Here is a 16,149-nt window from a genome sequence, read left to right as displayed (position 1 = left end):
GTGAACTGCTAGAGGTCATGCCACAGCATCTCAATCGACTTGAGGTCAGAACTCTGACTGGGCCACTCCAGAAGGCGTATTTTCTTCTGTTGAAGCCAGTCTGTTGTTGATTTATTTCTGTGGTTTGGGTCGTTGTCCTGTTGAGCTTCACTTGGCAGACAGAGAGCCTAACAATCTACTGCAAAATGTCTTGATAAACTTGGCAATTCATTTTTCCGTCGATGATAGCAAGCCTTCCAGGCCCTGAGGCAGCAAAGCAGCCCCAAACCATGATGCTCCCTCCACCATACTTTACAGTTGGGATGAGGTTTTGATGTTGGTGTGCTGTACCTTTTTTTCCTCCACACGTAGTGTTGTGTGCGCCATCCAAACTACTCAACTGTAGTTTCATCTGTCCACAGAATATTTTGCCTGTAGCACTGTGGAACATCCAGGTGCACTTTTGAAAACTTCAGCAATCTTTTGGGGACAGCAGTGGCTTCTTCCATGGTGTCCTCCCATGAACACCATTCTTGTTTAGTGTTTTGCCAATCGTAGTCTCGTCAACAGGGATGTTAGCCTGTTCCAGAGATTTCTGTAAGTCTTTAGCTGACACTCTAGGATTCGTCTTAACCTCATTGAGCATTCTGCGCTGTGGTCTTGCAGTCATCTTTGCAGAACGGCCACTCATATTGAGAGTAGCAACAGTGCTGAACTTTCTCAATTTATAGACAATTTGTTTTACCATGGACTCTTAGAAATACTTTTGTAACCCTTTCCAGCTTTATGCTGGAAGTCAACACTTCTTAATTTTAGGTCTTCTGAGATCTCTTTTGTTACGGGTTTCAGGCAATGCTTCTTGTGAACAGCAAACTCAAATTTTGTGAGTGTTTTTTTATAGGGCAAGGCAGCTCCAACCAACATCTCCAATCTCATCTCACTGATTGGACTCCTAACTAATAGGACTCCTGACTCCAATGAGCTTTTGGAGAGGTCATTAGCCTTGGGGTGCACATACTTTTTCATACCTACACTGTGAATGTTTAAATGACGTATTCAATATAGACTACAAAAATACAATAATTTGTGTGTTATTAGTTTAAGCACACTGTGCTTCTATTGTTGTGACTTAGATGAAGATCAGATAGAATTTGATGACCAATTTATGCAGAAATCCAGGTCATTCCAAAGGGTTCACATACTTTTTCTTGCCACTGTATTTTATAATTGAGATTATTCAAAGTAGCCACCCTCTGCCTTGATGACAGCTTTGCACACTCTTGGCATTCTCTCAACCAGCTTCATGAGGTAGTCACCTGGTATGCCCTTCAATTAACAGGTGTGCCTTGTTAATTTGTGGAATTTCTTTCCTTAATGAGTTTGAGCCAATAAGTCGTGTTGTGACAAGGTAGGGGTGGGTATACAGAAGATGTCCCTATTTGGTAAAAGACCAAGTCCATATTATGTCAAGAACAGCTCAAATAAGCAAAGAGAAATTACAGTCCATGAAAGTTTATTCAAGTTCAGTCGCAAAAACCATCAAGCTCTATGATGAAAGGAAGTCCCAGAGTAAACTCTGCTGTAGAGGACAAGATTCTGCCTCAGAAATTGCAGCCCAAATGAATGCTTTACAGAGTTCAAGTAACAGACACATCTCAACATCAACTGTTTAGAGGAGACTGCGTGAATCAGGCCTTCATGGTTAAATTGCTGCAAAGAAACCACAACTAAAGGAGACCAAAAAGAAGAAAGGACTTGCTTGGGCCAAAAAACACGGACAATGGACATTAGACGGTGGAAATCTGTCCTTTGGTCTGATGAGTCCAAATTTGAGATTTTTGGTTACAACCGCTGTGTCTTTGTGAGACGCAGAGTTGGTGAACGGATGATCTCTCATTGGTTCCCACTATAAAGAATGTAGGAAGAGGTGTGATGGTGTGTGGGTACTTTCCTGGTGACACTGTCTGTGATTTACTTATAATTCAAGGCATACTTAACCAGCATGGCTACCACAGAATTCTGCAGTGATACGCCATCCCATCTGGTTTGCGCTTAGTGGGACTATAATTTGTTTTTCAACAGGACAATGACCCAACACACCTCCAGGCTGTCTAAGGGCTATTTGACCAAGAAGGAGAGTGATGGAGTGCTGCATCAGATGACCTGGCCTCCACAATCACTCGAACTCAACCCAAATGAGATGATTTGGGATGAGTTGGCCAGCCGAGTGAAGGAAAAGCAACCAACAAGTGCTCAGCATATGTGGGAACCCCTTCAAGACCGTTGGAAAAGCATTCCAGGTGAAGCTGGTTGAGAGAATGCCAAGAGTGTGAAAAGCTGTCAGAGGCAAAGGGTGGCTACTTTGAAGAATCTAAAATATACACTTTTTCGGTTACTACATGATGTGTTATTTTATAATTTTGATGTCTTCACCATTATTCTACAATGTAGAAAATAGTTTAAAAAAAAGAAAAACACTTGAATGATTAGATGTGTCGAAACTTTTGACTGGTACTGTACGTCTCATGTCTGAGCCTTTGAATTACGACTTCACGTTGTCTATATACTGACGTTTTGCCTGTTTTGATTGCCGTACGGAGGGAATAACTACACGGTTTGTATTCAGCCATATTCCCAGTCACCTTGCCATGTTTTGCGCGTTCAGTTTTGTGCAAATGCTGGCATTTATCCACGGTTTCTGGTTAGGGTAGGTTTTAATAGTCACAGTGGGTACACCATCTCCTATAAACTTCCTGATAAACTCAGACCCTGTATCCATGTATTTGTCGATGTTATTCTTAGAGGCTACCTGGAACATATCCCAGTCTGCGTGATCAAAACAATCTTGAAGCGTGGATTCCGGTAGGACAGACCAGTGTTGAATAGTCCTTAGCATGGGTAGATTCTGTTTGAGTTTCTGTCTTTTGGAAGGGAGGAGCAAAAAGGAGTTGTGATCAGATTTACTGAAGGGAGGGCGGAGGAGGGCTTTGTAGACATTTTGAAAAGCTGAGTAACAGTGGTCCAATGTTTTCTCGGAGCGAGTGCTATATTCAATGTGTTGGTAAGAAATTGACTTTGTTAAAATCCCCAGCTACAATAAATGCAGCCCCAGGATATGTGGTTTCCAGTTTGCTTGAAGTCCAGTGAAGTTCTTTGAGGGCTTGAGAGTGAAAATCCACGGCTGTGACTATAACCGAAGAGAATTCTCTTGGGAGGAAATACGGTCGTCACTTGATTGTGAGGTATTCTAGGTCAGGTGAACAAAATGACTTGAGTTTCTGTATGTTAACACAATCACACCATGAGTGGTTAATCATGAAACATACACCCACGCCTTTCTTCTTCCCGGAGGGGTTATTCCTGTCTGCGCGATATACTGAGAACCCTGCTGGCTGTATGGACAAAGACCGTATATCCCGAGAGAGCCAGGGCATTTTTAAAGGCTGACAAACAGACAGACATCACCATGAAGTGATGCCGCTGCGATGTTCGCAGTGTGGCCGAGAGAGAGAAAGGCTGGCACTGCAGAATCTGAGCAGGAAATGCAGTCACCATTACACTGACAACAAATGGGTAGTATCATACACTCACATAAACAGAATACCCTACCCTCCCCTACGTATGTATTTGGACAGCAATGCTAAAATCTATACTCCAGCATTTTGGATTCAAGATCAATTGTTTAATTTGCAGTGACAGTGCAGAATGTCACCTTTTATTTGAGGTTATTTCCATTAATATCTGATTTACTATTTGAAGATATCATAAGATGTCCAAAGTATTTGGACAAATTTCACTTATAGTGTACCAAAGTAGTCAAAAGTGAAAGTAGTTGGTCCTATATTCCCAGCACGCATTTTTTTATTTAACTAGGCAACTCATTTAAGAACAAATTATTATTTACAATGACAGCCTACCGGGGAACAGTGGGTTAACTTCCTTGTTCAGGTGCAGAACGACAGGTTTTTACCAGCCTTTCGGTTACTGGCCCAACGCTCTAACCACTAGGCTACCTGCCACCCCCAATGACTACATCAAGCTTGTGACTCTACAAACTCATTAGATGCATTTGTTTTGGTTGTGTTTTGGGTTGATGACTGGAGGAAATTACTTTCTAAGTGAGTAGATGAGATGTTTCTGAATGTTAGAGGCTACAACAAAGCATGCTAACCTCTTACCATTACCAATAATGGGGGAGATAAGCATTTTGATCTTTGTCCCTCTGTAACTTTCTCACCCATCATTATTCACGATTCATTCATGATTATCCATAATCATGGTAGTATCATGTGGAAATGTTCTAACATTTTCTATTCCTAATTACAATAAAAGTGACTCCAAGTGACTCCACAATACATTATTCACAATTCACTTTATTTGACCTTTATTTAACTAGGCAAGTCAGTTAAGAACAAATTCTTATTTTCAATGACGACCTAGGAACAGTGGGTTAACTGCCTGTTCAGGGGCAGAACAACAGATTTGTACCTTGTCAGCTCAGGGATTTGAACATGCAACCTTTCGGTTACTAATCCAACACTCTAACCACTAGGCTACCCTGCCGAAACACAACCAACACAAGCTGTAACTGTCTCCAACAAGTTTGTAGAATCACAAGCTTGATGTAGTCATTTGTGTGCAAGGAATATGGGACCAAATACTAAACACATTTGAATACTTTAACCCTCATCCTATCAACATATTTTTCATACATGGATCACCAACTGAGGTCATTTTGACCCCAAGAAGAAACTATTGGAAAACCAACAATCATAGCCCAATATCACCTTAATTCTTATCAAAACATCATAAGACATATAAATAATGTTTTCTGAAATAAAAATGACAAAAACAGCCTGGTATTTTAGCAAAAGTACAGCTAATTTGCATATTCTGTAAAACTTCCAATATAAATGTGACCCTTCAATAAAGCACAGATTTTAGTACAATCCACGTAAGTACTAAAAAAGCTGATTTACCATCATTTGATTGTAGTATCATTTGTTTTTTTTAGAATTTTTAAGTAAATATCAATTCCGTATTGAACGAGTCACTGGTACTTCCTGCTTTAGTTTTTTGCTTGTAAGCAGGAATCAGAAGGATATAATTATGGTCAGATTTGTCAAATGGAGGGCGAGGGAGAGCTTTGTATGCTTCCTCTGTGTGTGGAGTAAAGGTGGTCTAGATTTTTTTCCCTCTGGTTGCACATGTGACATGCTGGTAGAAATGAGGTCCAATGGATTTAAGTTTGCCTGCATTAAAGTCCCCGACCACTAGGAGCTCCGTTTGTAGATGAGAATTTTCTTGTTTGCTTATGGCCTTAAAATCTAAAAAGCTAAAAACTAAGTTGCAAACAACACGAAAAAACGAACAAAATAGCACAGCAGGAACCCGTAAAACCGCAGCCATCCCATCCGGTGCCAATATCATTCGCCTATGATGTTGTATAGGTGGAGTTATGCGCCAATTTGCATATTTGAACATTTATTTCTAACCATGTGGAACTGCATATTTTAGTTTCAAACCATATTTAAATGTTTATCTAATGTCACACAGTGGCCCATTTATTTATAGAAAAAAAAAAACATGTGTACAGTAAATGACTGTACCAGACACAGTAATTTAAATACAGTACTTTGTGAACAGAATGAATAGCTTGACATGTTCTACAACATACTGAGCTAATATCTACCCTGTCAATCATGATTGCAAGTGACAATATATGAAAATACAATGACTCCTCTAAGAAGCACTTTTTGTCTTCCATCTGACCTTAAAACAATGTTACTCACGATTGCTAGGATGGAAGTGGTATACCGGGATGACCACGTGGCCTTTCCCAGTGTTACTAGCCACCACTTCCTCATGGTCCAGAACGGAGAGGCGGATGTGAACATCCGGTTTGGACGTCTGGAACTGGACCGTACCGGCGTGGTCCGCGGTCACCTTCACAGAATACCTGTCGTAATATACAGAGTTTATTATTGGTAGGGCCAGAAGGTTTTCCTGACAATGTGATCTGACCAGGAAAAACTATGCCCTCAATCAATATGTGATTAGCACAAAACATAGACAACAGGCAATTATGAATTCCCGGTGAATCATATAACTGATTACAATTAAATTAGGCACCTTCCAACCTAAGTACGTATGTTTTACTCTGTCATTATTCCGTTATGCTACCTGCAGATGACGTTCCTGTCATTGGGAATGTAGTAATCCCTGAATTCCTTCACAGAGAAGTTGTTGAGTGGAGCCTCTCGTGCCAGGTCAGGAAGATCACATGAGCCAATCAGACGCATCCTCCACTTGGCCCCCACGAGGGGTGTGTCAGGGGTGTGGGCCTCCGCCACAAAGGTGTATCCACGCTACAGGGAGGTGGGTATGAGGCACGAGGTTTAGTTTCTCACACACACAAAAGTACATGGCACACCCACACACAAAAGTACATGGCACACCCACACACATATACTGCATATACAACACTATCATAGTGCCGCACTCACACAATAACGCACTCATAGTGCCACATTCCTACACTGTAAAGCACAAAAACACGATTTGTTTTTTTATATACACATACATATGCGTTTCCACGTACAGTATAACATACAGTTTGTGTTTGTGAGAGGTTGAATGTACAGTAGTTTGTTTAATGTTGAGACCTGGTTGTGTTTGTAGACGTGGGGCTCTACTCTCTGGAAGACTCTGGGTAGCTCCTCTCCCGTGTTGTTGTCTATGATGTGGAGCAGACAGGAGGAGACTGGGGAGTAGACCTTAGCCACGAGCAGCATTTCTTTAGGCACCAAGAACACCTCTCTGGAACACACGCAACACATAGCATTCACAATGACGTTTTACTACCACATAAAACAAAACACTAACAACGGAGGATCATGGGGGTGTTAGCGAAACATTTTACATTCATATATAATATGAGTCGGTGCTTTATCCGTGTGTTGTGTGAGTATGTGTGTGTGTGTCTTCTACCTGAAGACCAGTAGCCAGGAGTTGGCCAGTTCAGGCAGAGGGACAGAGTAGTCGGTGAACGTGATTCTGGTCCACTCATCCTCCTGACAGGGGTACAGTTCAGCTGTCCTCTCATCGTTACTGAAGATGTACCTGGACAATTTTATTTTTTTATTTTTTTAATTTTACCTTTATTTAACCAGGTAGGCAAGTTGAGAACAAGTTCTCATTTACAATTGCGACCTGGCCAAGATAAAGCAAAGCAGTTCGACAGATAAAACGACACAGAGTTACACATGGAGTAAAAACAAACATACAGTCAATAATGCAGTATAAACAAGTCTATATACAATGTGAGCAAATGAGGTGAGAAGGGAGGTAAAGGCAAAAAAGGCCATGATGGCAAAGTAAATACAATATAGCAAGTAAAATACTGGAATGGTAGTTTTGCAATGGAAGAATGTGCAAAGTAGAAATAAAAAATAATGGGGTGCAAAGGAGCAAAATAAATAAATAAATTAAAATTAAATACAGTTGGGAAAGAGGTAGTTGTTTGGGCTAAATTATAGGTGGGCTATGTACAGGTGCAGTAATCTGTGAGCTGCTCTGACAGTTGGTGCTTAAAGCTAGTGAGGGAGATAAGTGTTTCCAGTTTCAGAGATTTTTGTAGTTCGTTCCAGTCATTGGCAGCAGAGAACTGGAAGGAGAGGCGGCCAAAGAAAGAATTGGTTTTGGGGGTGACTAGAGAGATATACCTGCTGGAGCGTGTGCTACAGGTGGGAGATGCTATGGTGACCAGCGAGCTGAGATAAGGGGGGACTTTACCTAGCAGGGTCTTGTAGATGACATGGAGCCAGTGGGTTTGGCGACGAGTATGAAGCGAGGGCCAGCCAACGAGAGCGTACAGGTCGCAATGGTGGGTAGTATATGGGGCTTTGGTGATAAAACGGATTGCACTGTGATAGACTGCATCCAATTTGTTGAGTAAGGTATTGGAGGCTATTTTGTAAATGACATCGCCAAAGTCGAGGATTGGTAGGATGGTCAGTTTTACAAGGGTATGTTTGGCAGCATGAGTGAAGGATGCTTTGTTGCGAAATAGGAAGCCAATTCTAGATTTAACTTTGGATTGGAGATGTTTGATATGGGTCTGGAAGGAGAGTTTACAGTCTAACCAGACACCTAAGTATTTGTAGTTGTCCACGTATTCTAAGTCAGAGCCGTCCAGAGTAGTGATGTTGGACAGGCGGGTAGGTGCAGGTAGCGATCGGTTGAAGAGCATGCATTTAGTTTTACTTGTATTTAAGAGCAATTGGAGGCCACGGAAGGAGAGTTGTATGGCATTGAAGCTTGCCTGGAGGGTTGTTAACACAGTGTCCAAAGAAGGGCCGGAAGTATACAGAATGGTGTCGTCTGCGTAGAGGTGGATCAGGGACTCACCAGCAGCAAGAGCGACCTCATTGATGTATACAGAGAAGAGAGTCGGTCCAAGAATTGAACCCTGTGGCACCCCCATAGAGACTGCCAGAGGTCCGGACAGCAGACCCTCCGATTTGACACACTGAACTCTATCAGAGAAGTAGTTGGTGAACCAGGCGAGGCAATCATTTGAGAAACCAAGGCTGTCGAGTCTGCCGATGAGGATATGGTGATTGACAGAGTCGAAAGCCTTGGCCAGATCAATGAATACGGCTGCACAGTAATGTTTCTTATCGATGGCGGTTAAGATATCGTTTAGGACCTTGAGCGTGGCTGAGGTGCACCCATGACCAGCTCTGAAACCGGATTGCATAGCAGAGAAGGTATGGTGAGATTCGAAATGGTCGGTAATCTGTTTGTTGACTTGGCTTTCGAAGACCTTAGAAAGGCACGGTAGGATAGATATAGGTCTGTAGCAGTTTGGGTCAAGAGTGTCCCCCCCTTTGAAGAGGGGGATGACCGCAGCTGCTTTCCAATCTTTGGGAATCTCAGACGACACGAAAGAGAGGTTGAACAGGCTAGTAATAGGGGTGGCAACAATTTCGGCAGATAATTTTAGAAAGAAAGGGTCCAGATTGTCTAGCCTGGCTGATTTGTAGGGGTCCAGATTTTGCAGCTCTTTCAGAACATCAGCTGAATGGATTTGGGAGAAGGAGAAATGGGGAAGGCTTGGGCGAGTTGCTGTTGGGGGTGCAGTGCTGTTGTCCGGGGTAGGAGTAGCCAGGTGGAAAGCATGGCCAGCCGTAGAAAAATGCTTATTGAAATTCTCAATTATGGTGGATTTATCAGTGGTGACAGTGTTTCCTATCTTCAGTGCAGTGGGCAGCTGGGAGGAGGTGTTCTTATTCTCCATGGACTTTACAGTGTCCCAGATAAATAAATAAAGACAATAAAGACACAACAACCATGGCTATCAGGGAAAGAGGTGCTGCATATGGGGGCTAAGTCCACTCCAATACTGCATAAACAGAAACTGTTCTTAGCGTGGAACTGAGAAAAATGGCTTTTATTTACCTTGGTTTCACAGTAACTTTATGCAGTTACTTTTAACATGACCCCCATTTTCTCCTGAACACAATACAATAGAGGCAGGATACTTGTCCACATGATTAAGCATGTATTTCATGTATCAAAAATGACATTAACTCATTTTCAACCAAATGAGCAGTTACTGCCTTTTTGCTTGGTAGGGCAGATCAGGGGCCCGATGTATGAGAGTAGGAGTGCTGATCTAGGATCAGGTCCATGTTATCTTATTCAGTGTGATCTAAAAAGTCAAACTGATCCTAAAATCACCAGTCCTACTCTGAGACACTTGATACATGCGTCCCTAAAACTCTGGGGGGGGGGGGGGATAACTTTTATATAGAGGGCTGAGAGTTACTATATGACAGTGTAACCTCACTTTGTCAACTTCACTCAAAGAGTCTAGAGTTGACAAAGACAGGGTTTGTCTGTGTTTGGTGAGACAAGCACCCAAGAGGTTATAAATGAGTAAGAGTTACAAGGTGCAGAGATGGACACATGTTAGAAGTGGAGGATTTTTCTTGGTTTGTACCAGGGTGACCCAGTGCCTTCAGACTGTACATTCCCTATCTGGAGCCTGTCACTGGGCTCAACAGACTGGGGGGGGGGGGGGGGGGGATCACAGAGAGAGGGTCACACAAACAGAGAATGAGGGGTTAAACAGAATATGAGGCAGATACATTTGGCCAGAATTCTCTCAGATATGATACTGAACGAACAGACATGATCAATGTGTGAAACAGGACATGTGCAAAATCTGTCTCTTATGAGCTCTCCAGAAGAATACAGTTACAAATATTAGTTACAATTATGTATTATCATTGTAATATTTCTTCATCACACCACACCACCGTGGACATTTTATTTAAGCGCAGTATACTATGGGGAGCTTCTCTTTGGGTTACAAGGCTAAGGAGAGTGAAAACACTTCACAGCTCTGACTCTGTACTGGGGGCTTCCATTGATCAGTGAGATCTGACTTACACACAAACAGAGGCATGTGGCACACACGCACGGACACGCATGCGCGCACACACACACCCCTCACCCTCAGGCGACGGATCATTCAGAAGACTCAAAGAGCCGAATGGAGCAGAGAGAGGATAAACAGCAGATGGTACCACCAGGAGACGATGGAACACAATGTGGAAAACTACTCACCTCCCCCTCTACCGTGAGGCTGAGCCATGGCTATAGGACTCACTGAGGAGGATAGGGACAGACTCTGGGCACGCATGGAAAGAGGCTAAATGAATTGCCTTAATGCACCTAGCTGGCACAGTGTCGTAACAGTGTGCCAAGCCATATTGCTGTACGTACCTAACAATGCACTGTAATGAAAAATGGTAAATTATACAATCATTTTGGGTGTTATCAACAGTAAAATACTCTGAAACGTTTACTGCAGCATACCGTAAATTATGGTGCACTGTGGGAAATTGTTATGGGTGGGGAAAGAATTTCTGCATTTCGAATGGTACTTTAAATTACACGCAACAGAATACAGTACCGTGACCACTAGTGGGTGCATGGTATTGCTGTTTCTGGCAAATTAACATATTTTGAGGCGTGTCTTGTAAGAGCCTTTATTGTTGCACTCGTGAGTGAGAATACTGCACCAATTTATCTATCTGGATATAGTGCCCCATGTCCATTTGGCAGACAGATCGTTCAAGATTGATGTCGAAAAATTCTTCCGAACCCGGCCACTAGGGGCAACATTACCATCATGTAAGCATGAGTAAGGGATCAGAAGGTTGCGTGTTGACACTATTTTGGGTGGGAGTTTTAACCTTATCCCAAACCTTAATGCTTACCTTAACCATTTGGAATGAGTGCCTAAACATAATGTTTTAAACCTATCCAAAACCTTAATCCATACCTTAATGGGATACCATTTTTATGTCTCTGCGTGTAGTTTGAAGGAAGTTGCTAACTAGCGCTAGAGCAATTGCTAACCAGCGTTAGTGCAATGACTGCATGTCTATGAGTAACGCTAATGACTGCAAGTCTATGAGTAACGCTAATGACTGCAAGTCTATGAGTAACGCTAATGACTGCAAGTCTATGAGTAACGCTAATGACTGCAAGTCTATGAGTAACGCTAAGGACTGCAAGTCTATGGGTACTTGCAATCATTGCACTAACACTAGAAATTAGAAATTGGAGAAATGGAATGATATAGAGCAGTAGGAGCAACAAAAACACTTAGAAAAGTGATGTTTGGAGCAATTTGAAGTCTCTTTTGCCCTGTAGTTGCTGCCAGTTTGGATGCCTTTGTCAAGGCCTCTAGAAGTGCAAGTGATATAAAACAGAAACTATTCACTAATATACTGTAATGTGTAAACACTTCAGCAAACCTGTTCGAACCAATCGCTTGTAATTACAGTAAATATTTTGAAATACAAACCTCTCCCCTCAATTCATTTAATGCCTTCACCCATTAATTCATTTCAATTATGGCAGCATACTTTATTACAGTATAATACAGTACATTTTACGGTATTGTACTGTATGTCAGTACCTGCTTCGATACCGTATTTATATCACAGAAGGTGTACTGAAATATGAAACATATTGCCCCCGAGCTACCTGTAAGCTACTGTGAAATTCACAGTAACCCCTTTACAGTGTTGGGAAGAAAACACAAGTATGCAGTGTGTTGGCTAAATTAGATGTGTCATGTTTGCGTGTGCTGTGTGAGATTGGGTTTTAGTGTTGTGTGCTCAGCTGTGACTGTGTGCGATGTTGAGCTAGCTGATTAATAATTTACCTCAATAAAGACACTGCGTGTTTCTCTGCATCCGATTCCACACTAGCCCACATCTCCTGAAGTGTCTTTGAGGCACTGAGATTCTCCTTTGTGCCTAGATAATACATATAACACACACACACACACACACACCACGCTCAGTTAAGAAGCAGCAGACATACATAAAAGATGAAAGACATTCACCTTGAAGCCAAAGACATGAACACATTGCTATAATACTTGACTTAATGGAAGGTAAAAAAGATGAGGGAGAGTGCCAGATGCATTGTTTTTGTGACGAAAGAGAAAAAAACACATTCAAAAATCAAATTCACTGTGACACTCATCTCCAACCCTGTTACACGAGCCATGTACTGGATCAATTCATAAAATATGTAATTCTTCATTCTGTATCTCCCTGGCTATGCTACTGAGGTGTGTGTGCACAGCCGTGCAAGCCTGCACGTGTGCGTGAGAAAGTCAACGACAGGCGTTTCTCATCTTCTCCAAATCAAGAGCCATTATGGGCTGGGCTCTGGTTTGGAAGATGAAAAAGTAGTCTTGTAGAGAGATGTTTGTGTTTGTGACAGACAGGGCATCCGAGGTAGTTAATGATAAAACACTGACAGAGTGGCCTGTACTGAACCTGAGACATCAGTTGTTGATGTCATTATTTGTCATGTGTTCCTAAAGTGCTTTGAGGCATGCAGTGGGTTTAAAATGTAAGGCTTGGAAAAAAAAGAGACTGGAATAGTCGTCATGATAAATATGGTATCTAGGTAGAAACAAATGTGTTTCTTGAACAACCAGTGTGGTGTACCAGTGATGGAATCTGTGTGTGTCTTCCTAAATGACAAGTCTGTGAGTGTAGTGGAACAAGGAGGGGAGTTAGGCGAGTACTGGAATCTCATGTCTCATGTCTCTGCTCCAGGCCTTAGTGTTGTGTTCTGACAGGCTGGACAGGACAGAGTAACCCTCAAGCCCTGGCAATAAATAGAGTCTGTTCATGTCCCTCACCTAAAAAACACCCTCCCTCCTCTTTCTCTTTCCCTCTCTCTAGCTCTCCATCCTCCTCTCTCCCCCCCTCGCTGCTCTCCCTCAACTCGTAAACATGTCACAACGGAGCTGTTTTGATGTTCGAGGGGGTGCAGGTGGGTGGGTCGATGTGTGTGTGCATGAATGTGTGTGTTGTCCTGTCCCCCCCACCACCTTACCTGTCAGGGTGTATTAGTGAGAGTGGCAGACTCATCGATAAGTCTCTATTTCAGCCCAGAGTCCCAAAGATAGGGCACAGGGCTAACTCTTAGCAGAGAGAGAGCGAGAGAGAAGCGAGAGAAGCGAGAGAGGAGAGAGAGAAGAGCGGAAAGAGAGGAGAGAGAAGAGAGAGGAAAGAGAGAGAGAGAATAAGATGACACCGATGGAGAAAGTCCAACCCGACTTTGCTATTTTGTGACTTTTTCTGTGTTTATCCTTAATTTGTTTGTACAGAAAGCTCACACCATTATCACAACCAAGTACATTTGAATTATAAATCGACAGCTACTAACTTTAACCTCAATTTCAGTGCAAGCGAAGACAAGGGAGTAGTGCTGGAGTATTTGTTGGACTAAGACGCAGAGAAAATCAAAATCGGCACTCCCCTCCATTTTACTGGCCAATGTCCAGCCACTTGAGAACAAGATGGATGAGCTCTGTTTGAGAAATTCCTACCAACGGGATGTGAAAAACTGTAATATTCTATGCTTTTCTGAAACTTGGCTAACGGGCGATATGGACATAATACTCAAGGGTTTCTCCATGCTTTGTCACGACCGGAAAGGGGACCAAAAGGGGGATGTGTGCCTCTTTGTAAACAACAACTGCTGCGCTGCTTCAAGTGTGAAGGAAGTCTCAAGCTTTTGCTCCTGAACTAGAATAACTCATGGGAAATTGCAGACGTTTTTATCTGTGATGATTATTGCTGTCTACATCCTACTACAAAACGAGAATGGAACCAAGCATGCACTCAACGAGCTGTACAAGGCCATAAACAAACAAGAAAACGCTCACCCAGAGGAAGTGTTTCTATTGGCTGTTTCTAGGACTTTAACTCCTGAAATTCTGTTTATCCCACTTTTACCAAGAGGCTCTGAATCACTTTTAATTAAGTCCTTCCCTCGCCCTCCCTTCTGCAAATCAGATCATGACTCCATCCTCCTGCTTCCTGTTAACAAGCAAAAACTCAAACAGGACGTACCAGAGACGTGCTCAGTACGGAAGTGGTCTGATGAAGCGGACGCTAAGCTACAAGGCTGCTTCGCTAGCACAGAGCAGAGTATGTTCAGGGATTCATCAGATAACATTGAGGAGTTTACCACATCAGTCATGGGTTTCATCAATGCACTTGATGAAGTCAGCCCCACAGTGACCATACGGTACATATGTACCCTAACAAAAAGCAATAGATTACCGCTTTCAATGAACGGGACACGGACATGGATGATTACAAGAAAGCCTGCTTACGACCCCGACGAACCATCAAACATGGAAAATGTCAATATAGGAATCTTACTACACCGGTTCCAATGCGGTAAGGTTTGCAGACTATTACAAATTACAAAGGAAAGCCCAGCCGTGAGTTGTCCAGTGATGAAAATCTCCCAGACCGAGGCAAACACTGAGCCAGACATGAGAGCCCCTGCTGTCCCGGACAACTGTGTGATCTTGCTCTCCATGGCCGATGTGAGTAAGACTTTTAAACAGGTTAAAACCTCTCTGGGATATATATGTGGCCACCTCGCCAACAGCCAGTGAAATTGCACGGCACCAAATTCACACAACAGAAATCTCATAATTAAAATTCCTCAAACATACAAGTATTATACACCATTTTAAAGATAAACTTCTTGTTAATCCAGCCACAGTGTCTGATTTCAAAAAGGCTTTACGGCGAAAGTACACCATGCGATTATGTTAGGTCAGCGCCTAGCCACAGAAAACCATACAGCCATTTTCCAACCAAGGAGAGGTGTCACAAAAGTCAGAAATAGCATTAAAATCAATCACTTACCTTTGATGATCTTCATCTGATGGCACTCCCAGGTCTCCATGTTAGACAATAAATGTTTGTTTTGTTCGATAAAGTTCATCTTTATGTCCAAATACCTAATTTTTGTTTGCATGTAATCCAGTAATCCAATAGCACGAAGTCCAGACGAAAAGTCAAAAAAGTTCCATTAAAGTTTGTAGAAACATGTCAAACGATGTATATAATCAATCTTTAGCATGTTTTTATCATAAATCTTCAATAATATTCCAACCGGACAATTCCGTTAGAAAGGGAATGAGCGTCGCACTCACGGCCACGCTAAGACTAAAGGCTTTCAGCCTGGCCACTTATTGAAACAGCTCTTATTCTCTCCCCTTTCACAATAGAAGCCTGAAACAACTTCTAAAGACTGTTGACATCTACTGGAAGCCTTAGGAAGTGCAATCTGACCCCACAGAGACAGGATATTGGATAGGCAATCACTTTAAAAAAACTACAAACCTCAGATTTCCCACGTTTCGCACATTTTTGCCTGCCATATGAGTTGTTACTCACAGACATTATTTTAACAGTTTTAGAAACTTCAGAGTGTTCCATCCAAATCTACTAATTATATGCATATCCTAGCTTCTGGGCCTGAGTAACAGGCAGTTTACTCTGGGCACCTTATTCATCCAAGCTACTCAATACTGCCTCCGGTTCCCAAAGAAGTTAACACTCGCAAGGCCACTGTGCCAGACTGAGTATGCTCAGGCCAGCTGTCAAGTATCTTCACATACTTTCCAACATCTCATTGTCCCAGTCTGTAATCCCAACATGTTTCAAGCAGACCACCAATGTGTCTGTTCCTAAGAACTAGAAGGTAACCAGCCTAAACGACTATCGTCCCCGTAGCACTCACATCTGTAACCAAGAA

The 16,149-nt window shown here is 42.4% G+C and overlaps 1 protein-coding gene across 1 annotated transcript in view; it reads right to left on the bottom strand.

Moving 5' to 3' along the window:
• adgb (androglobin) overlaps positions 1-16,149 on the bottom strand; it is a 104,174-nt gene that overhangs the window by 22,397 nt on the left and 65,628 nt on the right. Inside the window, exons 24-28 of the mRNA XM_020496955.2 lie at positions 12,227-12,320; positions 6,970-7,101; positions 6,645-6,798; positions 6,163-6,347; positions 5,772-5,938 (exon numbers count right to left, since the gene is read on the bottom strand). Of these exons, the coding sequence (XP_020352544.1) occupies positions 5,772-5,938; positions 6,163-6,347; positions 6,645-6,798; positions 6,970-7,101; positions 12,227-12,320 (732 nt within the window). The remainder of the gene's footprint in view (positions 1-5,771; positions 5,939-6,162; positions 6,348-6,644; positions 6,799-6,969; positions 7,102-12,226; positions 12,321-16,149) is intronic.

Source organism: Oncorhynchus kisutch, linkage group LG12 (genome assembly GCF_002021735.2).
Source record: "Oncorhynchus kisutch isolate 150728-3 linkage group LG12, Okis_V2, whole genome shotgun sequence".
In the NCBI taxonomy this organism is placed as follows: Eukaryota; Metazoa; Chordata; class Actinopteri; order Salmoniformes; family Salmonidae; genus Oncorhynchus; species Oncorhynchus kisutch.
The sequence above is the reverse complement of the archived record's forward strand: the minus strand, read 5'-3'. Positions and strand labels throughout refer to the sequence as shown.